This window comes from Neolamprologus multifasciatus, chromosome 18 (assembly GCF_963576455.1).
Source record: "Neolamprologus multifasciatus chromosome 18, fNeoMul1.2, whole genome shotgun sequence".
NCBI lineage: Eukaryota > Metazoa > Chordata > Actinopteri > Cichliformes > Cichlidae > Neolamprologus > Neolamprologus multifasciatus.
The window spans coordinates 3,736,965-3,763,143 of NC_140456.1; the positions used below are offsets into that span (position 1 = coordinate 3,736,965).

Consider the following 26,179-nt stretch of genomic DNA (forward strand, 5'->3'; position numbering starts at 1 on the left):
GAAGACCTGGTTAGCATGGTGATTGAGGACTCCCAGCCATTTAGCATTGTGGAGGACAAAGGATTTAAAAGATTTGTTAAATCATTAAATCCTAGCTATGTTCTCCCCATTAAAAAGGTCATAAAAGCAGTGAAAATTTAGTTTTTACAGAATAAAATGTGAACAGGCAGGACTGAGGCCTCAGTGTGTAGCTGTCCATACCTCAACGTTACAAAAGCACAACCACTGTCCACACCCCAACCACACCTCACCTCACAGTAAATGATCGTTTCCATTTTAAGCATTTCCAAATGATCATTTTCCATACTGCCAGTATAAATATACACAGTATACTGCCATCACTACAATATACATGTTTTACACACTCCTTTTGTTGTTGACATTTACAGGCTGTGTGCAAAAGGCCACACTCTTCAAATTCATGCCAACTAATATTTTTACGTCCAGTAGGTGTCCTACTAGAGCAAATGAAGCTTCAAGAAGCTTTGCGCTGGGGTGAACCAATTGGATGAAAAGCTTCAGTGCTTCATGAAGCTTCATCTGCCCATCACTAACCAAAAGACAAACGAAAAAGCTGGTGGACTAAAACACTGTAGCAGAAATACTGAACTGGAGCTGGAGACAAAACACTGGAAACACAGAGGCAAAACACACAGCTTGTTGAGGGTACGACGCGACACTGACTCAGAGAAACACAGGGGTTAAATACACTGGGAAGTAACGAGTGGAACGAGACACAGAAGGAGAGCACAGCTGGGGGAAATAAGAACTGACGAGACAAGGAAGCGTAACCTGAACACATTCACATAAGACACGGACCTTCAAAGTAAAACAGGAAGTATGACACAGACGCGAACTTCACACGGTGGAGAAAGCAACTAACAAACACAGAGACATAACCAGTAAGGCAGAGGACTCGATGAACCAAAAGACACAGAGGGAAACTCAAACATGCAGACACAGACTTACACAGAACAGAGGGGACACAGAGAGACATGAAGGGCAAGGGATCAAAACTAGAAACCATAGAATAAATCACACACAAGTACAATAATACAAAAATCACAAAGAACTAAAAACGCTGGGTCAGGAGACCCAGGAACCTGACTGTGGGATACACTACACACAGGCACAGGACTTTGTATTCAGACACCAGCTTTATTTCGTGTTGTACGTGATGACCGACCACAGTCTGACAGCTGTCGGACACAGCTGATCTCTCGGCCCCCCTCCGCTCCTCTCCCGTCTCACTATAAAGGGTAAGGAGAGCATCATCAGTCCAAAACGCCATCAGCTGTTTTCACCTGCGTTTCCAGCACCGCCCCGTTGAGCTCACTGCACCACCCCTCCCCTGCAGCCGCGCCCGGGACCACGCCTCCGCCACACTGACATAAATAAATAACAATATACAGTGGGGCAAAAAAGTATTTAGTCAGCCACCGATTGTGCAAGTTCCCCCACTTAAAATGATGACAGAGGTCAGTAATTTGCACCAGAGGTACACTTCAACTGTGAGAGACAGAATGTGAAAAAAAAATCCATGAATTCACATGGTAGGATTTGTAAAGAATTTATTCGTAAATCAGGGTGGAAAATAAGTATTTGGTCACCTCAAACAAGGAAAATCCCTGGCTCTCACAGACCTGTAACGTCTTCTGTAAGAAGCTTTTCTGTCCCCCACTCGTTACCTGTATGAATGGCACCTGTTTGACCTCATCATCTGTATAAAAGACACCTGTACACAGCCTCAACCAGTCAGACTCCAAACGCCGCCATGGCCAAGACCAAAGAGCTTTCGAAGGACACCAGGAAAAGAATTGTAGACCTGCACCAGACTGGGAAGAGTGAATCTACAATAGGCAAGCAGCTTGGTGTGAAAAAATCAACTGTGGGAGCAATCATCAGAAAATGGAAGACATACAAGACCACTGATAATCTCCCTCGATCTGGGGCTCCACGCAAGATCTCATCCCGTGGGGTCAAAATGATCATGAGAACGGTGAGCAAAGATCCCAGAACCACACGGGGGGACCTGGTGAATGACCTGCAGAGAGCTGGGACCAAAGTAACAAAGGTCACCATCAGTAACACACTACAACGGCAGGGAATCAAATCCCGCAGTGCCAGACGTGTTCCGCTGCTGAAGCCAGTGCATGTCCAGGCCTGTCTGAAGTTTGCCAGAGAGCACATGGATGATACAGCAGAGGATTGGGAGAATGTCATGTGGTCAGATGAAACCAAAGTAGAACTTTTTGGTATAAACTCAACTCGTCGTGTTTGGAGGAAGAAGAATACTGAGTTGCATCCCAAGAACACCATACCTACTGTGAAGCATGGGGATGGAAACATCATGCTATGGGGCTGTTTTTCTGGCAAGGGGACAGGACGACTGATCCGTGTTAAGGACAGAATGAATGGGGCCAAGTATCGTGAGATTTTGAGCCAAAACCTCCTTCCATCAGTGAGAACTTTGAAGATGAAACGAGGCTGGGTCTTCCAACATGACAATGATCCAAAACACACCGCCCGGGCAACAAAGGAGTGGCTCCGTAAGAAGCATTTGAAAGTCCTGGAGTGGCCTAGCCAGTCTCCAGACCTCAACCCCATAGAAAATCTGTGGCGGGAGTTGAAAGTCCGTGTTGCTCGGCGACAGCCCCAAAACATCACTGCTCTTGAGAAGATCTGCATGGAGGAATGGGCCAAAATACCAGCTACTGTGTGTGCAAACCTGGTAAAGACCTATAGTAAACGTTTGACCTCTGTTATTGCCAACAAAGGTTATGTTACAAAGTATTGAGTTGTATTTTTGTTATTGACCAAATACTTATTTTCCACCCTGATTTACGAATAAATTCTTTACAAATCCTACCATGTGAATTCATGGATTTTTTTTTCACATTCTGTCTCTCACAGTTGAAGTGTACCTCTGGTGCAAATTACTGACCTCTGTCATCATTTTAAGTGGGGGAACTTGCACAATCGGTGGCTGACTAAATACTTTTTTGCCCCACTGTAACTGGATGCCTCCCATGTTAATCTCCTATATGAATAGCTGCTTTTGAGATGGTCAACAGTGTGAAGTTCCTGAGTGTGCACATATCAGATGACCTCGCTGAAAAGAAGTCTCTGCAGTGGATAGTGAGGACAGCAGAGAGGATCATTGGAGGCCCTCTCACATCCATCTCTAAACTCTACGACAGACACATCATCTGACGTGCAAACAGCATAGTGAAGGACACTTTCCATCCCTCACATGCACTGTTCTCCCTCTTTTCATCTGGCAGACGGTTTCGCAGCATCAAAACCGTAACGAACAGACACTGCAAGAGCGTCTTCCCCCAAGCAGTCAGAGCCTTCAACTCACTACCACCAAAGAACTGATATACACATACAAACACCTTACAATACTCATCAAAAGACTCAAAAACAACAAAAAAATTGTACAATCCACCTGCGAACAATATGCTTATTTTCACACTCAGTCACATAGTTACTGAAAACACATCTAAACTATACTACATTTGCACATTTTGCATCTTGCACATGTCTTTTCATGTCTCGTCTATAATATCCTGACAATAATTCAACCTGGTATTCAATCTCACTGCACAATCCACTTTGTATTGTCTCTGTCCTGTCTTTGTTTATCGTACAGTTAGTATCGTATAGTTATCATTATTGTATTGTATAGTTAGTAATTAGTACCTTTTTATCCCGTAATTTTACCGAAAATTAGCACGTTATTTATTTGTAATTTCTAGTTTAATATCTTTGGATATATATCTTTTATATACTTATAAATGCACCATGGGGCAGGGCTTGGGGTGAAACAGAATTTCAATACCCTGTATACTGTGTATGCTGCTGTATTGACAATAAAGCTCTTGAATCTTGAAATAAATTCACAGTTTGCTGCACAGGAAGTCCTGTGTCTGGGTCCTGCTTCCACACCCCTTGACATGAACTCGGTTTTTGGCATCACTCTGAGTGGCCAGTGATAAGTCTGTGTTTTCTGTTTCCTTGCAAATAAACTAAGAACAGATCATTTTTTCCTGAACCTGCCAGCGTTCCCAACGTTTACTTGAGTCCCTGCGCATACTCGTAATATTTTAGGTTATTCTGGATTTAAAATAAAATGTATGTGTAATTACTCATTCAAAACATTTTAAATTGTTTTTATAGTGATGTTCCAGGTTTCTGCTGTAACAACTCCATTTCCTAGATTGAGGACTGATGCTTACAACTTCTTTGACAGTAAACGTAATAGCAAAGTCTTACTAGTTAGAAAAGTTTGTTTTCCTCTTCATGCTACAAAAATGTGCAAACTATAAGTTTGAACCAGATCTATCATTTCTGGTACTACCCACAATGAAAGTTCATTTGAACACAATTAATGATATTTATCTGTGTGCTGATTTTTAGATGAATATTTAAATTGGACAGTAGTGTATGTACCTTTTTATCAAAAAAATATTTAAACCCACTGTAACAGGGCGGCCTTTTGCAGCTGGATATACAGTGAGGCAGACCAAGACAAGTATAGTGGAACAAGGCATTTATTCACAATAAAGCTCTCCTCACAAAACAATTCACTGCATCTAATGACAACTGGCAGCCTTAAATACCCTCAGCTGTCACAGGCTAAACCATTATTCCACTAACAGGTGAGTTTTCAAATCCCAACCTTCCACCACATACAATAAATTTCAATATATAAATATAAACATACATTTCACATTTTCATATTAAGAAATATTTTACACTTTATCCTTAAACCATGCCCATTATTATAAAAAAAAACCCCAAAAACCCAAGCACAAAAGATTACCCACACTTCCTTAACATTCTCCCGGAACCTTTAAATGGTGCCTATATGCTGTTTATTTAAATTCTGATTTTGTGAGTTTAAAGTCCAAACAGAACTTTTTTGAACTGTATAACTGTGAAGTTGTATAACAGTTGTATGACTGTATAACTGTCAAGCTACAGTTTAGTTGTACATGTACGATAACAAAAAAGGCTTTTCTATTCTACGTTGGTGTTTCTAAACTGGCCAATTCCTCCAGAGGTATTGTGAGTTTGGTATAGAAAATGTGACGTGAACATTTCTGGACTAAATATGAGTGAAAGTGTTGTCCCTGAGCCTGTCATTGACTGTTCTGTCTCAATTAATTCTGTGTGACTTGGAACAAAATTAGAAACGAACCTATTGACAATGTTTCTAAGGAAGCTTCCCCAAAGACGGCTAAGAATTAGTTCATTAACAGGCATCTGGAGAACTTCAAGATATGTTGAGGAGGTAATTTAGCCATTAAACCAGCTGTGTTGGATCAAGGACACATCTAAAACCTGCAGGACTCCGGCCCTCGAGGCCTGGAGTTTGACACCTGTGGCCTACTGAGTGCCTGCGCATCACTGTGCATAGTGGTTGTAGTTTAGGTTATTCTGGATTTAAGCTCAGCATTGTAATTACTTGTTCAAACTATTTTAAATTGTTTTCATAGTTATTCTGGTAGCTTTAATAAATCTGGTAAAAGTAATGTTTCAGGTTTCTGCTGTAACAACTCCATTTCCTAGATTGAGAACTAATGTTTACAACTTCTTTGATAGTAAACATAATAACAAAGTCTTTTATTGCATAAAAAAAGACTGGAAACAAGAAATACCTTAAAGCTTTCATGTATTTATTTATTGCCATTTCTATTGCCATCCATTTTCTTCTACTTATCCAACTAAGACACATCAAAGAAAAGTCATTTGTCCAATGCTTAAAAATGTGGAGTAACTTTACCTGTGATGAATCATTACATCAAATCTTTTTTGTTAAAATCAAATAAAGCAAAAGTTGACTTCTTTCTTTTTTTATGAAGAAGAAAGTTGAAAATATGTAATCTTAACTACTATAGTCATTGAGATTAGGTTCATATTGCACAAAATTTCAAAACAATGATTCTGAGAAAATAAAATGGAAACTATTTCAGTTTAACAAACTCAGCAATGACCCCATAAGAATAACAAACCCAAAGTCCAGCATAGAGCGGCTGAGTGAATGTGGTCTGGACTCTGTGGAGGAGAGTCATGGTTTCAGAGACGCTGTAGAAGGACAAAATACCTGCTCTGTGATCCAGGTACACTCCTACTCTGGAGGAACGAGGACCTGAGACACGAGTTTGGATGTTGTTGTACCAAAATTTATAACTGTTGTTGCAAAAATCTAATGACCAAGATTTATCATTACGTCCAAATCCACATTCATTCACACTCCCTGTTCTGCTGATATTCTTGTATGCAACTGCTACATAACCTCCTTCCCCTCTCCACTCCACCTCCCAGTAACAACGTCTAGTCAGACTCTCTGTACTCAGTACCTGCCACCTGTCAGTGAATCTGTCTGGATGATCAGAATAAAACTGTTGTTGATCCATGTTTGTTACTTTTCTGTTCCCCTCTGATAATAACAGATGTTTGTTTGCTGTGTTTGGATCCAGTGTGATTTCACATGAATATTTTAAGAATCCAGCTCTGGTCTTTGGCTCTGGTGGATCTGACAGTAAAACATCCACTTCAGTGACTGTCAGTGAGATGTTTGTCCATCCCTCTCTCAGAATGTCCTGTAGTTTATCTCTGACCTCTGACACAGCTGCTGTCACATCCTCAAAGTAGCTCAGAGGACGGATATTGATGCTGGATGAGTCTGTAGACTCACTGAGTGCTGACAGTGAGGGGTAGTTGTGTAGAAACTGGATGTGATCCTCTGTGTGTGAGAGCTGCTTCAGCTCAGCATCTTTCCTCTTCAGCTCAGTGATCTCCTGCTCCAGCTTCTCCTGAAGCTCTTTGACTCGACTCGCTTCAGTTTCCTGCTGGGATCTGATCTGCTGCTTCACATCAGAGCTTCTTTTCTGGATGAGATGGATCAGCTCAGTGAAGATCTTCTCACTGTGCTCCACTGTTTGATCAGCAGACTGATTGATGGCCTCCACCTCCTGTTGAAGCAGCTTCACATCTTTCTCTCTGTCCTGGATTCTCTGCTGGATGTTTTGTCGACTCACCTCCAGCTCTCTCTGCCTCTCAGTCCTTTCTGCTGCAGCTGAGACTGTGTCGTGGCCTTTATGTTCATCCACAGGGCAAAGATAACAGATAATCTGCTGATCAGTACGGCAGAACATCTTCATCACCTCATCATGACGAGAGCAGATGTTCTCCTGGAGCTTCTTGGAGGGCTCCACCAGCTTGTGTTTCTTTAATGGAGCCACATCATAATGAGGATGAAGGTGTTTCTCACAGTAAGATGCCAGACAGAATAAACAGGACTTGAAGGCTTTCATTTTTCTTCCAGTGCAGACATCACAGGCCACATCTTCAGGTCCAGCATAGCAGTGATCAGCAGGAGCAGCTTGGAGTCCAGTCTTCTTCAGCTCCTCCACTAAAACTGCTAACATGGTGTTTTTCACCAGGACAGGCCTCGGTGTGAAAGTCTGTCTGCACTGAGGGCAGCTGTAGATTTTCTTCTTTTCCTCTTCATCCCAGAAGCTTTTAATACAGTTCATACAGTAGCTGTGTCCACAGGGAATAGCCACCGGATCCTTCAGTAGATCCAAACAGATTGAACAAGAGAAGGTTTCTCGGTCCAGCTGAACTCCTTTCTGCGCCATTTCTCCTCTCAGTGTCAGTGACTGTGTAAGTTTCACTTCCTTATTATAGAAACTGGTCTGACCTCTAATCTGAACAACATGTGATGGGGCCTGCCAACACATGTTGGTTACACCCATCCTCATGATGTAGATCTAAAGGGGAGGGAACACAGAAAGATATGGACAGACAGGAGGTGCTTAGCTAGAGAGCAGGAAGAAGAGGAAGGGTTTTCATGCTGTGATTCATTCCAGAAAGCGGGGAGAGGCTCTGTGTTTAATTGTTTTCTGTTCAAACCTTTAACTAAATAATATAAATGTCAATAACTGGATGCCTCTCTATTCTTTTTGTTAATCTGCTAAATGAATAGTTTCTGTTTCTTTTAACAATTCAAATAGCAGAAATGAACAGCTGACAGCTTGTCAGACTCAGACTGTAAACCATAGAGACAGTTTATATATACATTTAGTCAGGGCAGTGCAGAGATGTTTAAAGGGGCGGGTGCTCACAGTTAAAAAGGGCACATAGAAGCAGGCTGAAGAACAACAACCCACATTCATCAAGAATCTAATATGGAATCGCATCACACTATATCACTGTCATCAGGTGGGCACGATGCAAAGCAAACGTAGCCTATTTTTTACCTGATGGGTACAATGTTGCTGTTTGGGGGGTTGCTTCTGCTCTTGCTGCTGATAGTGCTGGAGGGCAGGGCTGTGTTGATCTGAGACTGTAGAGATTAAACAGTCGACAGGAGAGAGGGTAGCTGATTAAACAAGTGTTATGAGATAATAATAAAACACAAAGATTGGTCACAGCTCTTGGAACCATAAGGTAACAAAACTGTGGGAGATTATTTTCTTCCTGAACCTGCCAGTGTTCCCGATGTTTATTTAAATTCTGATTTTGTGAGTTTAAAGTCCAAAAAGAACTTTTTTGAACTGTATAACTGTGAAGTTGTATAACAGTTGTATGACTGTATAACTGTCAAGCTACAGTTTAGTTGTACATGTACGATGACAAAAAAAGGCTTTTCTATTCTACGTTGGTGTTTCTAAACTGGCCAATTCCTCCAGAGGTTGTGTGAGTTTGGTATAGAAAATGTGACGTGAACATTTCTGGACTAAATATGAGTGAAAGTGTTGTCCCTGAGCCTGTCATTGACTGTTCTGTCTCAATTAATTCTGTGTGACTTGGAACAAAATTAGAAACGAACCTATTGACAATGTTTCTAAGGAAGCTTCCCCTAAGACGGCTAAGAATTAGTTCATTAACAGGCGTCTGGAGAACTTCAAGATATGTTGAGGAGCTAATTTAGCCATTTAAACTAGCTGTGTTGGATCAAGGACACATCTAAAACCTGCAGGACTCCGGCCCTCGAGGCCTGGAGTTTGACACCTGTGGCCTACTGAGTGCCTGAGCATCACTGTGCATAGTGGTTGTAGTTTAGGTTATTCTGCATTTAAGCTCAGCATTGTAATTACTTGTTCAAACTATTTTAAATTGTTTTCATAGTTATTCTGGTAGCTTTAATAAATCTGGTAAAAGTAATGTTTCAGGTTTCTGCTGTAACAACTCCATTTCCTAGATTGAGAACTAATGCTTACAACTTCTTTGATAGTAAACATAATAACAAAGTCTTTTATTGCATAAGAAATTGTAAATACATTTTTAAAAATGTAATTCAATCAGTTGAAAGACTGGAAACAAGAAATACCTTAAAGCTTTCATATATCCATTTATTTATTGCCATTTCTATTGCCATCCATTTTCTTCTACTTATCCGACTAAGACACATCAAAGAAAAGTCATTTGTCCAATGCTTCAAAATGTGGAGTAACTTTACCTGTGATGAATCATTACATCAAATCTTTTTTGTTGTCAAAATTAAGTAAAGTAAAAGTTGACTTCTTCTTTGAAGAAAATATGTACTCTTAACTACTACTTCAGATAGTCATCGAGATTAGGTTCACATTTTCTCCACCAATTTTGAGTATATATATATATATATATATATATATACATACATATTGCACAAAATGTCAAAAAAATGATTAACAAAATAAAATGGAAACTATTTCAGTTTAATGAACTCAGCAGTCTCTCCAAGCCAAAGTCCAGCATAGAGCGGCTGAGTGAATGTGGTCTGGACTCTGTGGAGGAGAGTCATGGTTTCAGAGACGCTGTAGAAGGACAAAATACCTGCTCTGTGATCCAGGTACACTCCTACTCTGGAGGAACGAGGACCTGAGACACGAGTTTCAATGTTGTTGTACCAAAAACTGTTGCTACGATCTAATGCCCAAGATTTGTCATTACGTCCAAAGTTACATTCTTTCCCTTTCCCTGCTCTGCTGATATTCTTGTACACAACTGCTACATGACCTCCTCCCTCTCTCCACTCCACCTCCCAGTAACAACGTCCAGTCAGACTCTCTCTACTCAGGACCTGAAGCCAATAAGTGAATCTGTCTGGATGACCAGAATAAGACTGTTGTTGATCCATGTTTGTTACTTTTCTGTTCTCCTCTGATAATAACAGATGTTTGTGTGCTGTGTTTGGATCCAGTGTGATTTCACATGAATATTTTAAGAATTCAGCTCTGGTCTTTGGCTCTGGTTGTGACAGTAAAACATCCACTTCAGTGAGTGTCAGTGAGATGTTTGTCCATTCCTCTCTCAGAATGTCCTGTAGTTTTTCTCTGACCTCTGACACAGCTGCTGTCACATCCTCAAAGTAGCTCAGAGGACGGATATTGATGCTGGATGAGTCTGTAGACTCACTGAGTGCTGACAGTGAGGGGTAGTTGTGTAGAAACTGGATGTGATCCTCTGTGTGTGAGAGCTGCTTCAGCTCAGCATCTTTCCTCTTCAGCTCAGTGATCTCCTGCTCCAGCTTCTCCTGAAGCTCTTTGACTCGACTCACTTCAGTTTCCTGCTGGGATCTGATCTGCTGCTTCACATCAGAGCTTCTTTTCTGGATGAGATAGATCAGCTCAGTGAAGATCTTCTCACTGTGCTCCACTGTTTGATCAGCAGACTGATTGATGGCCTCCACCTCCTGTTGAAGCAGCTTCACATCTTTCTCTCTGTCCTGGATTCTCTGCTGGATGTTTTGTCGACTCACCTCCAGCTCTCTCTGCCTCTCAGTCCTTTCTGCTGCAGCTGAGACTGTGTCGTGGCCTTTATGTTCATCCACAGGGCAGAGATAACAGATACTCTGCTGATCAGTACGGCAGAACATCTTCATCACCTCATCGTGACGAGAGCAGATGTTCTCCTGGATCTTCTTGGAGGGCTCCACCAGCTTGTGTTTCATTAATGGAGCCACATCATAATGAGTCTGAAGGTGTTTCTCACAGTAAGATGCCAGACAGAATAAACAGGATTTGAAGGCTTTCATTTTTCTTCCAGTGCAGACATCACAGGCCACATCTTCAGGTCCAACATAGCAGTGATCAGCAGGAGCAGCTTGGAGTCCAGTCTTCTTCAGCTCCTCCACTAAAACTGCTAACATGGTGTTTTTCACCAGGACAGGCCTCGGTGTGAAAGTCTGTCTGCACTGAGGGCAGCTGTAGATTTTCTTCTCCTCCTCTCCATCCCAGAATTTTTTAATACAGTTCATGCAGTAGCTGTGTCCACAGGGAAGAGTCACCGGATCCTTCAGTAGATCCAAACAGATCGAACAAGAGAAGGTTTCTCGGTCCAGCTGAACTCCTTTCTGTGCCATTTCTACTCTCAGTGTCAGTGATTGTGTAAGTTTCACTTCCTTATTATTGAAACTAGTCTGAGCTCTGATCTTAACAACATGTGTTGGGGCCTGCCAGCTCTAACACATGTTGGTTACACCCATCTTCAAAGTGCAGATCTAAAGGGGAGGGAACACAGAAAGATATGGACAGACAGGAGGTGCTTAGCTAGAGAGCAGGAAGAAGAGGAAGGGTTTTCATGCTGTGATTTATTCAAGGAAGGGGAGTTTATACTTTAAATCTGCTAAATGTAACGTTTCTTTCCTTGCAATAATTCAAATACAGCAGATGTACAGACACATTAGCGACCACTTTAGGGACTGAGCTGATAAAACAGGGCGTTTTTTTAACACTTGTGTATTATGCATTTTTACCCTACATTATAAAGTTTTTCAGGCTGTAATTCATTCCAGGAAGCAGAGAGAGGGTTTCTGTTTCACTGTCTTTATTTTTCAAACAATAAAGAAATAACTAAATTGTCATGGTAGGCTGTGTGGCAGGCAGGCAAGCAGGAGTGGTGGATCCAAAATGCAGGACTCAGACACAGAAGTACAACTTAAAGCGCAGCTTTATTGCTGGGAAAAACCTCTTACTAAACTAAACTCACCAAAAGTAGTGATGTGACGTTCTGTATCGAGGCTTCAAAGCTTGTGTCGAGTAATTTAGGGGGCGTTTCCGCGATGCGCGTATCGAGGCTTGCTTCATTTATGTGAGGAGCTGAAAATTATGACGTCCGAAGCCTCGCTGCCCGGCTGTACCACGTGACTGGTTCATGAAGTGGTTCGAACTTTGCCGCGAGCTATGACAGCGATATAAACCCCTCAGACTTCCTTCAAAATGTGGGTGTTTGATGGAGAGTTGCGGTTTGTGAGAGTTTGGAGACAGTTTGGAGGTTTACGAGAGTGAGGAGAGAAAGTCAGGAGAGAATGGAGCCAGCTAAGACGAGGAGGATGTCCTCCCCTGTGTGGGAACATTTTGATTTTATTCCTCCCAACAAGGTGTGTAAATTTCTACAGAAGATGCATTTTCATAATACTGATGGTGCAATACAATTTATGTTAAGCTGTCTTTACTTTTGTACAAGGTGAAGTGTTTGCTATGTGCCAGGGAGAATAAGGGGAACACCGATTGTGGAGCAAGACCAGGTGAGCCATCAAATGCCATGATAATATAGCATGCAGTAATGTTACTAAATGATATAACAATATTATACAGCTGTTATAAGTTACGTGTGTGATATTTATATTTGTGCTTTGTTTTTATTGTCTTTCCTCAGGAGAACAATCTCAAATAGATGAAGACCTGGTTAGCATGGTGATCGAGGACTCCCAGCCATTTAGCATCGTGGAGGACAAAGGATTTAAAAGATTTGTTAAATCATTCAATCCTAGCTATGTTCTTCCCACTAAAAAGGTCATAAAAGCAGTGAAAATTTAGTTTTTACAGAATAAAATGTGAACAGGCAGGACTGAGGCCTCAGTGTGTAGCTGTCCATACCTCAATGTTACAAAAGCACAACCACTGTCCACACCCCAACCACACCTCACCTCACAGTAAATGATCATTTCCATTTTAAGCATTTCCAAATGATCATTTTCCATACTGCCAGTATAAATATACACAGTATACTGCCATCACTACAATATACATGTTTTACACACTTCTTTTGTTGTTGACATTTACAGGCTGTGTGCAAAAGGCCACACTCTTCAAATTCATGCCAACTAATATTTTTACGTCCAGTAGGTGTCCTACTAGAGCAAATGAAGCTTCAAGAAGCTTTGCGCTGGGGTGAACCAATTGGATGAAAAGCTTCAGTGCTTCATGAAGCTTCATCTGCCCATCACTAACCAAAAGACAAACAAAAACGCTGGTGGACTAAAACACTGTAGCAGAAATACTGAACTGGAGCTGGAGACAAAGCATTGGAAACACAGAGGCAAAACACACAGCTTGTTGAGGGTACGACGCAACACTGACTCATTCACATTCACATAAGACACGGACCTTCAAAGTAAAACAGGAAGTATGACACAGACGCGACCTTGACACGGTGGAGACAGCAACTAAGAAACACAGAGACATAACCAGTAAGGCAGAGGACTCGATGAACCAAAAGACACAGAGGGAAACTCAAACATGCAGACACAGACTCACACAGAACAGAGGGGACACAGAGAGACATGAAGGGCAAGGGATCAAAACTAGAAACCATAGAATAAATCACACACAAGTACAATAATACAAAAATCACAAAGAACTAAAAACGCTGGGTCAGGAGACCCAGGACCCTGACACAAATAAATAACAATATAACTGGATGCCTCCCATGTTAATCTCCTATATGAATAGCTGCTTTTGAGATGGTCAACAGTGTGAAGTTCCTGGGTGTGCACATATCAGATGACATCGCTGAAAAGAAGTCTCTGCAGTGGATAGTGAGGACAGCAGAGAAGATCATTGGAGGCCCTCTCACATCCATCTCTAAACTCTACGACAGACACATCATCTGACGTGCAAACAGAATAGTGAAGGACACTTTCCATCCCTCACATGCACTGTTCTCCCTCTTTTCATCTGGCAGACGGTTTCGCAGCATCAAAACCGTAACGAACAGACACTGCAAGAGCTTCTTCCCCCAAGCAGTCAGAGCCCTCAACTCACTACCACCAAAGAACTGATATACACATACAAACACCTTACAATACTCATCAAAAGACTCAAAAACAACAACAAAAATTGCACAATCCACCTGGGAACAATATGCTTATTTTCACACTCAGTCACATAGTTACTGAAAACACATCTAAACTATACTACATTTGCACATTTTGCATCTTGCACATGTCTTTTCATGTCTCGTCTATAATATCCTGACAATAACTCAACCTTGTATTCAATCTCACTGCACAATCCACTTTGTATTGTCTCTGTCCTGTCTTTGTTTATCGTACAGTTAGTATCGTATAGTTATCATTATTGTATTGTATAGTTAGTAATTAGTACCTTTTTATCCCGTAATTTTACCGAAAATTAGCACGTTATTTATTTGTAATTTCTAGTTTAATATCTTTGGATATATATTTTTTATATACTTATAAATGCACCATGGGGCAGGGCTTGGGGTGAAACAGAATTTCAGTACCCTGTATACTGTGTATGCTGCTGTATTGACAATAAAGCTCTTGAATTTTGAAATAAATTCACAGTTTGCTGCACAGGAAGTCCTGTGTCTGGGTCCTGCTTCCACACCCCTTGACATGAACTCGGTTTTTGACATCACTGTGAGTGGCCAGTGATAAGTCTGTGTTTTCTGTTTCCTTGCCAAATAAACTAAGAACAGATCATTTTCTCCTGAACCTGCCAGCGTTCCCAACGTTTACTTGAGTCCCTGTGCATACTCGTAATATTTTAGCTTATTCTGGATTTAAAATAAAATGTATGTGTAATTACTCATTCAAAACATTTTAAATTGTTTTTATAGTGATGTTCAAGGTTTCTGCTGTAACAACTTCATTTCCTAGATTGAGGACTGATGCTTACAACTTCTTTGACAGTAAACGTAATAGCAAAGTCTTACTAGTTAGAAAAGTTTGTTTTCCTCTTCATGCTACAAAAATGTGCAAACTATAAGTTTGAACCAGATCTATCATTTCTTGTACTACCCACAATGAAAGTTCATTTGAACACAATTAATGATATTTATCTGTGTGCTGATTTTTAGATGAATATTTAAATTGGACAGTAGTGTATGTACCTTTTTATCAAAAAAATATTTAAACTCACTGTAACAGGACGGCCTTTTGCGGCTGGATATACAGTGAGGCAGACCAAGACAAGTATAGTGGAACAAGGCATTTATTCACAATAAAGCTCTCCTCACAAAACAATTCACTGCATCTAATGACAACTGGCAGCCTTAAATACCCTCAGCTGTCACAGGCTAAACCATTATTCCACTAACAGGTGAGTTTTCAAATCCCAACCTTCCACCACATACAATAAATAAATTTCAATATATAAATATAAACATACATTTCACATTTTCATATTAAGAAATATTTTACACTTTATCCTTAAACCATGCCCATTATTATAAAAAACCCCAAAAACCCAAGCACAAAAGATTACCCACACTTCCTTAACATTCTCCTGGAACCTTTAAATGGTGCCTGGACCCCCCCCCGGCAAACATTTGCCCAAATGTAACTGGTGTGGTCCTGCGTTGTGTCTGAAAATGAAAGGTAAAAGAAACAAAGACCTCCAAGTTATTAACTTGCCCACTCCAGCTCCTACAACCAAATGCAAACAGTAGGGAAGAGGGTTAGCTTAACCCACCGCAACTTCCAAGCTAGCAAGAATTATCTATTCATGCTAGCATTAACTGTGCCTATAACATATATGTGGCACACACGTACTACACATTTACAGCATCTACCAAAGACAGGCACAATGATGACAATAATTGAACTAAAAACACGATCAGAAACATCTGGTTGGCTAAATATACATTATATGTGTGTTGCACAGTGTTGGGAAAGAAATGACACCAACCTCTCCCACAGGGGAATAGTAGAAAAGGGGAGAGGCCAAAGAGGTACCCCGTATTTATAGGGTTGCACCAAAGAAGAAGAAGAAGGATGAGGAGGGGCTCTAACAGATAATGAACATAACTACAGGCCTGAAGGTCCTAAAAGTCAGGTATAAACTGGCAAATAAAATTTGTGTAATTATAACAATATGTAATTTATGACCTGGTTACATAAACACCCTGGAGAGTACACAGGAAAGGATGGTGAGTAATCACATCTTACAGTCACTTCTTTGCACCACCTTTACTCCTAGATTTTCCCACGCACACACACATGCACGCATTAGTTCTCCTTACTGATAAACCTTATTTTCTCTCAGTCACAACCTTTCCTTTAAACAGACAACCACCACATTTGTTGATGAGAAGCAGCTGTGCAGGACCTGGAACAAAGGCTACCAACTGATTTTAAAATACACAATAAATATTCAATAAATAATTAAACGTATTGTGTGCAAATGTTCTTCATGTGCAAATCTATGCTTAAAGTGCGATGCTAAGTTAAGTTCTAGATAAGGCGCTTTTAATAAAGTGAAAGGCGCCCCTTAAATGTTTTACAAATTGTATTATAAATAATTGTAGTAAGGGAGTCCTTGTCATGGTCCTGGGTCGTGCGACCCAGTGTTTTGAGTTTTAGTCTATTTTGATGTTTATTGTTTGTTTAGGTTCATTAAGTTATTCTAGCTCATTTGTAATTATATTACCCTTGTGTTAAGTCTCCCTTGCCCTTCATGTGTTTATGTCTGTGTGTCTTAAGTTGCCAAGTTCATGTTGTCGTTTCTGTCATCTTCCCCTGTACTCAGTCTCCCTGGTTCGTGCGTCTACCTGTCATGAGTCATGTCTGCGTGGTTATGTTTAGTTCATGTCATGTCTATCTCCATGTTTCCTATTTTACTTTGAAAGAATGTATTCAATGTCAGTGTATTTAGTTTCACTTCTCCTGTCCTGTCTTTAGGTTCATGTGTGTCAGCTGTGCTCCCATGTGTGGCCACTTCCCCTGATCATCCCTCATGTGTATTTAGTCTCTGTGTTTCATGCAGTCTGTGTCGCATCGTCTGTGTTCCCACCTCCATGTTTTCACGGTCAGTCTTTGCAGTGATCATCATAGTCTCTGAGTCTTCTTAGTTTGTCACAGTACTAGTTTTCCCAGTTTAGTTATAGTCTAGTTTAGTCACGCTATCCCTGCTGTGTTTGTTTACTTTGTCTTCAGCCATAATAAAGGCTTGCTTTCTGTTAAGTTCACTCCCGTCTACTCACTTGTGTACGCACCTGGGCCCATCACACACACCACCACACGGCCTGTCTCCGCAGACCGTGACAGTCCTTTTCCTTACACTCAACATCTTTTCTTTACATGCTGTATCATTAAACCCCATTGGGATGGTGTCCAAGAATGGTTAGCACTGAAGAATTTTAATACATGTGTTAGAATGAGAGATGGTTCAGTTTGGTGTTTTTATGGAGAACAAACACGTGGAATTCATGTGCAATAACGCTTTTATTATTATCAAGTTTGATATTTGTAAGTGCTGATTATTTTAATACTATCCAGCTTTTCTTGCATTTAAAAAAAGATTTTTTAAAATGGTTAAAAAATGTAATTCAATCAGTTGAAAGACTGGAAACAAGAAATACCTTAAAGCTTTCATATATCCATTTATTTATTGCCGTATCTATTGCCATCCATTTTCTTCTACTTATCCAACTAAGACACATCAAAGAAAAGTCATTTGTCCAATGCTTAAAAATGTGGAGTAACTTTACCTGTGATGAATCATTACATCAAATCTTTTTTATTGTCAAAATCAAGTAAAGTAAAAGTTGACTTCTTTCTTTTTTATGAAGAAGAAAGTTGAAAATATGTACTCTTAACTACTATAGTCATTGAGATTAGGTTCACATTTTCTCCACCAATTTTGAGTATATATATATATATATATATATATATATATATATATATATATATATATATATATATATATATATATATATATATATATTGCACAAAATGTCAAAACAATGATTCTGTGAAAATAAAATGGAAACTATTTCAGTTTAATGAACTCAGCAGTGTCTCCCATCCAAAGTCCAGCATAGAGCGGCTGAGTGAATGTGTTCTGGACTCTGTGGAGGAGAGTCATGGTTTCAGAGACGCTGTAGAAGGACAAAATACCTGCTCTGTGATCCAGGTACACTCCTACTCTGGAGGAACGAGGACCTGAGACAGGAGTTTCAATGTTGTTGTACCAAAAACTGTTGTTACAATCTAATGCCCAAGATTTGTCATTACGTCCAAAGTTACATTCTTTCCCTTTCCCTGCTCTGCTGATATTCTTGTACGCAACAGCTACATAACCTCCTTCCCCTCTCCACTCCACCTCCCAGTAACAACGTCCAGTCAGACTCTCTCTACTCAGGACCTGAAGCCAATAAGTGAATCTGTCTGGATGATCAGAATAAGACTGTTGTTGATTCATAAATGTTGCTTTTCTATTCTCCTCTGATAATAACAGCTGTTTGTTTGCTGTGTTTGGATCCAGTGTGATTTCACATGAATATTTTAAGAATCCAGCTCTGGTCTTTGGCTCTGGTGGATCTGACAGTAAAACATCCACTTCAGTGACTGTCAGTGAGATGTTTGTCCATTCCTCTCTCAGAATGTCCTGTAGTTTATCTCTGACCTCTGACACAGCTGCTGTCACATCCTCAAAGTAGCTCAGAGGACGGATATTGATGCTGGATGAGTCTGTAGACTCACTGAGTGCTGACAGTGAGGGGTAGTTGTGTAGAAACTGGATGTGATCCTCTGTGTGTGAGAGCTGCTTCAGCTCAGCATCTTTCCTCTTCAGCTCAGTGATCTCCTGCTCCAGCTTCTCCTGAAGCTCTTTGACTCGACTCACTTCAGTTTCCTGCTGGGATCTGATCTGCTGCTTCACATCAGAGCTTCTTTTCTGGATGAGATGGATCAGCTGAGTGAAGATCTTCTCACTGTGCTCCACTGTTTGATCAGCAGACTGATTGATGGCCTCCACCTCCTGTTGAAGCAGCTTCACATCTTTCTCTCTGTCCTGGATTCTCTGCTGGATGTTTTGTCGACTCACCTCCAGCTCTCTCTGCCTCTCAGTCCTTTCTGCTGCAGCTGAGACTGTGTCGTGGCCTTTATGTTCATCCACAGGGCAGAGATAACAGATAATCTGCTGATCAGTACGGCAGAACATCTTCATCACCTCATCGTGACGAGAGCAGATGTTCTCCTGGAGCTTCTTGGAGGGCTCCACCAGCTTGTGTTTCTTGAATGTAGGTGAATCATAATGAGTCTGAAGGTGTTTCTCACAGTAAGATGCCAGACAGACTAAACAGGACTTGAAGGCTTTCATTTTTCTCCCAGTGCAGACATCACAGGCCACATCTTCAGGTCCAGCATAGCAGTGATCAGCAGGAGCAGTTTGGAGTCCAGTCTTCTTCAGCTGCTCCACTAAAACTGCTAACATGGTGCTTTTCACCAGGACAGGCCTCGCTGTGAACGTCTGTCTGCACTGAGGGCAGCTGTAGATTTTCTTCTCCTCCTCTCCATCCCAGAAGCTTTTAATACAGTTCATACAGTAGCTGTGTCCACAGGGAATAGTCACCGGATCCTTCAGTAGATCCAAACAGATCGAACAAGAGAAGGTTTCCCGGTCCAGCTGAACTCCTTTCTGCGCCATTTCACCTCTCAGTGTCAGTGATTGTGTAAGTTTCACTTCCTTATTATTGAAACTAGTCTGAGCTCTGATCTGAACAACATGTGTTGGGGCCTGCCAGCTCTAACACATGTTGGTTACACCCATCTTCATAATGTAGATCTAAAGGGGAGGGAACACAGAAAGATATGGACAGACAGGAGGTGCTTAGCTAGAGAGCAGGAAGAAGAGGAAGGGTTTTCATGCTGTGATTCATTCAAGGAAGGGGAGTTTATACTTTAAATCTGCTAAATGTAACGTTTCTGTTCCTTGCAATAATTCAAATACAGCAGATGTACAGACACATTAGCGACCACTTTAGGGACTGAGCTGATAAGACAGGGCGTTTTTTTTTAACACTTGTGTATTATGCATTTTTACCCTACATTTTAAAGTTTTTCAGGCTGTAATTCATTCCAGGAAGCAGAGAGAGGGTTTCTGTTTCACTGTTTTTATTTTTCAAACCATAAAGAAATAACTAAATTGTCATGGTAGGCTGTGTGGCAGGCAGGCAAGCAGGAGTGGTGGATCCAAAATGCAGGACTCAGACACAGAAGTACAACTTAAAGCGCAGCTTTATTGCTGGGAAAAACCTCTTACTAAACTAAACTCACCAAAAGTAGTGATGTGACGTTCTGTATCGAGGCTTCAAAGCTTGTGTCGAGTAATTTAGGGGGCGTTTCCGCGATGCGCGTATCGAGGCTTGCTTCATTTGTGGGAGGAGCTGAAAATGATGACGTCCGAAGCCTCGCTGCCCGGCTGTACCACGTGACTGGTTCATGAAGTGGTTCGAACTTTGCCGCGAGCTATGACAGCGATATAAACCCCTCAGACTTCATTCAAAAATGTGGGTGTTTGATGGAGAGTTGCGGTTAGTGAGAGTTTGGAGACAGTTTGGAGGTTTATGAGAGTGAGGAGAGAAAGTCAGGAGAGAATGGAGCCAGCTAAGACAAGGAGGATGTCCTCCCCTGCGTGGGAACATTTTGATTTTATTCCTCCCAACAAGGTGTGTAAATTTCTACAGAAGATGTATTTTCATAATACTGATGGTGCAATACAATTTATGTTAAGCTGTCTTTACTTTTGTACAAGGTGAAGTGTTTGCTATGTGCCAGGGAGAATACGGGGAACACCGATTGTGGAGCAAGACCAGGTGAGCCATCAAATGCCATGATAATATAGCATGCAGTAATGTTACTAAATGATATAACAATATTATACAGCTGTTATAAGTTACGTGTGTGATATTTATATTTGTGCTTTGTTTTTATTGTCTTTCCTCAGGAGAACAATCTCAAATAGATGAAGACCTGGTTAGCATGGTGATTGAGGACTCCCAGCCATTTAGCATTGTGGAGGACAAAGGATTTAAAAGATTTGTTAAATCATTAAATCCTAGCTATTTTCTTCCCACTAAAAAGGTCATAAAAGCAGTGAAAATTTAGTTTTTACAGAATAAAATGTGAACAGGCAGGACTGAGGCCTCAGCGTGTAGCTGTCCATACCTCAACGTTACAAAAGCACAACGACTGTCCACACCCCAACCACACCTCACCTCACAGTAAATGATCATTTCCATTTTAAGCATTTCCAAATGATCATTTCCATACTGCCAGTATAAATATACACAGTATACTGCCATCACTACAATATACATGTTTTACACACTCCTTTTGTTGTTGACATTTACAGGCTGTGTGCAAAAGGCCACACTCTTCAAATTCATGCCAACTAATATTTTTACGTCCAGTAGGTGTCCTACTAGAGCAAATGAAGCTTCAAGAAGCTTTGCGCTGGGGTGAACCAATTGGATGAAAAGCTTCAGTGCTTCATGAAGCTTCATCTGCCCATCACTAGTTTTCATGCTGCGATTCATTCCAGAAATGTCAGGGCTCTGTGTGCGGGCAGGCGGAGAGGAGGATCCAAACGAAGGACTCGAACACTGAATTGTAACTCCAAAAAACCTCAGCTTTATTTGCTGGCTGAAAACAAAAGATGAAACTGAGCAATGGTACTGAACATGAAAAACTGACACAAAAACACACAGGCATGATCTGATGGTACGACACAACACCAAGCATGGGAAAACACAGGGCTTATATACACAGGGTAGTAACGAGGGAATCGGCAACAGGAGGGAGACACAGCTGGGAGAGATCAGGGCTAACGAGACAGGAGGAACAAAGCTGCACACACTAACATAAGACAAAGACTTTCACAATAAAACAGGAAACATGAATCACAACTCAGAGACACGGACTCCACACAGAGAGACAGAAAATGACACATGGAACTGAACTATACATGAAACCACAATTCCTAAAACATGGAAAACAGAAACATGAAACTCTAATAATAATCATCATCACAACCACAACAAGAGAACAAGAAAACAATCCATGATGCAAAATTAAACAAAAACATAATAAACTCAAAATACTGGGTACAATGGACCCAGAACTGTGACAAGAAAGCGGGGAAAGGCTGTGTGTTTAATTGTTTTCTGTTCAAACCTTTAACTAAATAATATAAATGTCAATAACTGGATGCCTCTCTATTCTTTTTGTTAATCTGCTAAATGAATAGTTTCTGTTTCTTTTAACAATTCAAATAGCAGAAATGAACAGCTGACAGCTTGTCAGACTCAGACTGTAAACCATAGAGACAGTTTATTTATTTATTTATTTATTTATTTTTCTTTTTTTTGCCTGTCCCATTTGGTTCTTTAGCCGTCAGAATTGTTGTCTGAAGACCAACAAGGATACCCAATGGATTTATTTTGCCAAATGGATCATCATGGCATTGCCGTATTGGTCCATTTGATCGACCTTTGTTTTTATTATTTATTTTATTTTATTTTCAGTTGTTACAGACGGGACAGACATGAGTGAGGGATAGGAAAGGGAGAAAGAAAGAGGAAGGAAAAGAAAAACAGAAGGGGAGAGGGACAGTGAGAAAGGGGGGGGGGGGGGGGAAAAATCTCCTGGATCACCTGTTGAGAGAAAAAGAATAGAAAACAAGCAAAAAAAACAAAACAAAGCAACATACTAAACACAACACCATCGCATTAATCTAGCTAAGTGTAAACAGCAGTAAATACTACATATTGAATGTTGTTGTGCAGCACGCAGGACAGACAGCGCACAATGTGCTTTGAAGTAACAGCCAAGAAAGGTGTGATTTAAGTCTACGAACAGTGAACACCCGTGTGCACACCTGTGTGGATCGGCGCGCTTGTATTCAAATGGTTTCCCCATGTAATGGTCTGCAAGAGGATGTAGAGAGCCATAGCCCTGTCCCCAGGGCATGAAGCAGGCATGGAGGAGATCCAGGCCCCAGACATCCAGAGGCCCCAGAGTGCAAGAGCCCAAGGAGGACCACCGAAGGGGCATCCGTGCCACCTTCATGGGAAGGGCTGAGGATCCCCAGACGAGGGGTCACCCAGTAGCCACCGGGCAGAAGCTAGAGGGGGCTGCACCGGCGTGCCCGCCGGCTCCGCCGGCAGCCAGCTGTGCCAGAGTGAACCGAGCCGCAGGCGCAGAGGCGGGAGGCCCGAGGGCCTGCCGCGCCCCGGAAGAGGCCTGACTGAGCAACAGGCGCCAGGCCCCGCCAAGTAGCCACCGGGAGTGAGCTGGTACATACCTGAGCGCCCAGCCCCGGACACCAAGAACCAACAATGCACCGACCCCTGAGGGCATCAGTCACCGGCAGGGAGTGTGGTGAGGGGAGATAAGCCTCCACACTTGGAGGGCCTGGGAGTTCCCAGAGAGGTGGAGTCTAAGACCCGACTTGACATATAGACACAGACAAACAGGCACACACAGACACAGACATGCATTCCCACCCTCATGCACACATACAGTGGGGCAAAAAAGTATTTAGTCAGCCACCGATTGTGCAAGTTCCCCCCCTTAAAATGATGACAGAGGTCAGTAATTTGCACCAGAGGTACACTTCAACTGTGAGAGACAGAATGTGAAAAAAAAATCCATGAATTCACATGGTAGGATTTGTAAAGAATTTCTTCGTAAATCAGGGTGGAAAATAAGTATTTGGTCACCTCAAACAAGGAAAATCCCTGGCTCTCACAGACCTGTAACGTCTTCTGTAAGAAGCTTTTCTGTCCCCCACTCGTTACCTGTATGAATGGCACCTGTTTGACCTCATCATCTGTATAAAAGACACCTGTCCACAGCCTCCACCAGTCAGACTCCAAACTCCGCCATGGCCAAGACCAAAGAGCTTTCGAAGGACACCAGGAAAAGAATTGTAGACCTGCACCAGACTGGGAAGAGTGAATCTACAATAGGCAAGCAGCTTGGTGTGAAAAAATCAACTGTGGGAGCAATCATCAGAAAATGGAATACATACAAGACCACTGATAATCTCCCTCGATCTGGGGCTCCACGCAAGATCTCATCCCGTGGGGTCAAAATGATCATGAGAACGGTGAGCAAAGATCCCAGAACCACATGGGGGGACCTGGTGAATGACCTGCAGAGAGCTGGGACCAAAGTAACAAAGGTCACCATCAGTAACACACTACAACGGCAGGGAATCAAATCCCGCAGTGCCAGACGTGTTCCGCTGCTGAAGCCAGTGCATGTCCAGGCCCGTCTGAAGTTTGCCAGAGAGCACATGGATGATACAGCAGAGGATTGGGAGAATGTCATGTGGTCAGATGAAACCAAAGTAGAACTTTTTGGTATAAACTCAACTCGTCGTGTTTGGAGGAAGAAGAATACTGAGCTGCATCCCAAGAACACCATACCTACTGTGAAGCATGGGGGTGGAAACATCATGCTATGGGGCTGTTTTTCTGCCAAGGGGACAGGACGACTGATCCGTGTTAAGGACAGAATGAATGGGGCCAAGTATCGTGAGATTTTGAGCCAAAACCTCCTTCCATCAGTGAGAACTTTGAAGATGAAACGAGGCTGGGTCTTCCAACATGACAATGATCCAAAACACACCGCCCGGGCAACAAAGGAGTGGCTCCGTAAGAAGCATTTGAAAGTCCTGGAGTGGCCTAGCCAGTCTCCAGACCTCAACCCCATAGAAAATCTGTGGCGGGAGTTGAAAGTCCGTGTTGCTCGGCGACAGCCCCAAAACATCACTGCTCTTGAGAAGATCTGCATGGAGGAATGGGCCAAAATACCAGCTACTGTGTGTGCAAACCTGGTAAAGACCTATAGTAAACGTTTGACCTCTGTTATTGCCAACAAAGGTTATGTTACAAAGTATTGAGTTGTATTTTTGTTATTGACCAAATACTTATTTTCCACCCTGATTTACGAATAAATTCTTTACAAATCCTACCATGTGAATTCATGGATTTTTTTTTCACATTCTGTCTCTCACAGTTGAAGTGTACCTCTGGTGCAAATTACTGACCTCTGTCATCATTTTAAGTGGGGGAACTTGCACAATCGGTGGCTGACTAAATACTTTTTTGCCCCACTGTATACAAACACTCAGCACTCACCCAACGTAGGAATAAACGTAAATGGACATGTACACACAATCACACTCCCCAAACATACTCTATACCCCGGGTCCAGGTATCCTCGCCCCCAAAGGGGGAAACAGCACCCAGACCCAAGAGATGTTACCCTTCCCTCCGGGGTGGAGGCAAGCAGACCGCCCCAGGGTCCGCAGCAGCAGGGAGGCCAATCAGACAGCCAGCATCTCTTCCCAGCCCCCCCGCCCGATGGCTAGCAGAGAACGGGGGGGTGTTAAGACCCCATACCTCCCTCTTCCCGCTCAAGTGTAGTGTTGCTGCGTGTTGCTCTAAAGTGTATTTAAAACACGGGAGAGCATGGTGCTGCTGCCAGAGAGCAGAAGGTGTTAGCACGGCCCCTCCCGAGAACCCTCAATGTCCACATGGATTTAAAATTGAGAGGTGGGCACCGGCGCCAGAGGTAGGTTTGAATACACAGACCGTCTACTGGACGCCGTTAACGTGCCCACCCTCAAGGCCCTATATATATATATGTGTGTGTGTTATGAGAGTGTAAGTAATGTGGATGTCTAAGCTGTGAGATAAAATTGAGGCACAGGTGGCCAGAAGAGGACGGGGGGGGGGGATTTCTCCCCTGCACCCTGGTGACACACCCGCACCCCAAGGCCCTACCTGTGTGGGTGGGTGTGGTGGAGCGGGAAGACGAAGGTAGCCGGGGATGGGGAGGAAAAGAAGGGAGGGGAGGATGTCCCTTAAATAGGGCCAGCTCCCCCGCTGACCCCAGTAGGCACCCCCGTCCTCTGGTATCCACCAAGGCAAGGGAGCCCAGGCCCGTCCAGACCGGGGCCTTTTTTTTTTTTTTTTTTTTATAAGAGAGACAGTTTATATATACATTTAGTCAGGGCAGTGCAGAGATGTTTAAAGGGGCGGGTGCTCACAGTTAAAAAGGGCACATAGAAGCAGGCTGAAGAACAACAACCCACATTCATCAAGAATCTAATATGGAATCGCATCACACTATATCACTGTC

The 26,179-nt window shown here is 42.1% G+C and overlaps 3 protein-coding genes across 3 annotated transcripts; all 3 read right to left on the minus strand.

Annotated features, from left to right (window-relative positions):
- Positions 1 to 5,929: 5,929 nt before the first annotated feature.
- LOC146497037 (tripartite motif-containing protein 16-like) lies at positions 5,930 to 7,687 on the minus strand. The gene has a single exon (XM_085140887.1). The coding sequence runs from the start codon at positions 7,650 to 7,652 to the stop codon at positions 5,973 to 5,975; it is 1,680 nt and encodes a 559-aa protein (XP_084997013.1). The 5' UTR covers positions 7,653 to 7,687; the 3' UTR covers positions 5,930 to 5,972.
- A 1,933-nt stretch (positions 7,688 to 9,620) lies between these two features.
- Positions 9,621 to 11,380, minus strand: LOC146497038 (tripartite motif-containing protein 16-like). The gene has a single exon (XM_085140878.1). It carries the CDS (start codon positions 11,357 to 11,359, stop codon positions 9,704 to 9,706), a length of 1,656 nt encoding a protein of 551 aa, XP_084997004.1. The 5' UTR covers positions 11,360 to 11,380; the 3' UTR covers positions 9,621 to 9,703.
- Positions 11,381 to 16,536: 5,156 nt separating this feature from the next.
- On the minus strand, positions 16,537 to 20,002 carry LOC146497039 (tripartite motif-containing protein 16-like). The gene has a single exon (XM_085140777.1). The coding sequence runs from the start codon at positions 19,671 to 19,673 to the stop codon at positions 18,015 to 18,017; it is 1,659 nt and encodes a 552-aa protein (XP_084996903.1). The 5' UTR covers positions 19,674 to 20,002; the 3' UTR covers positions 16,537 to 18,014.
- Between the last annotated feature and the right edge of the window lie 6,177 nt (positions 20,003 to 26,179).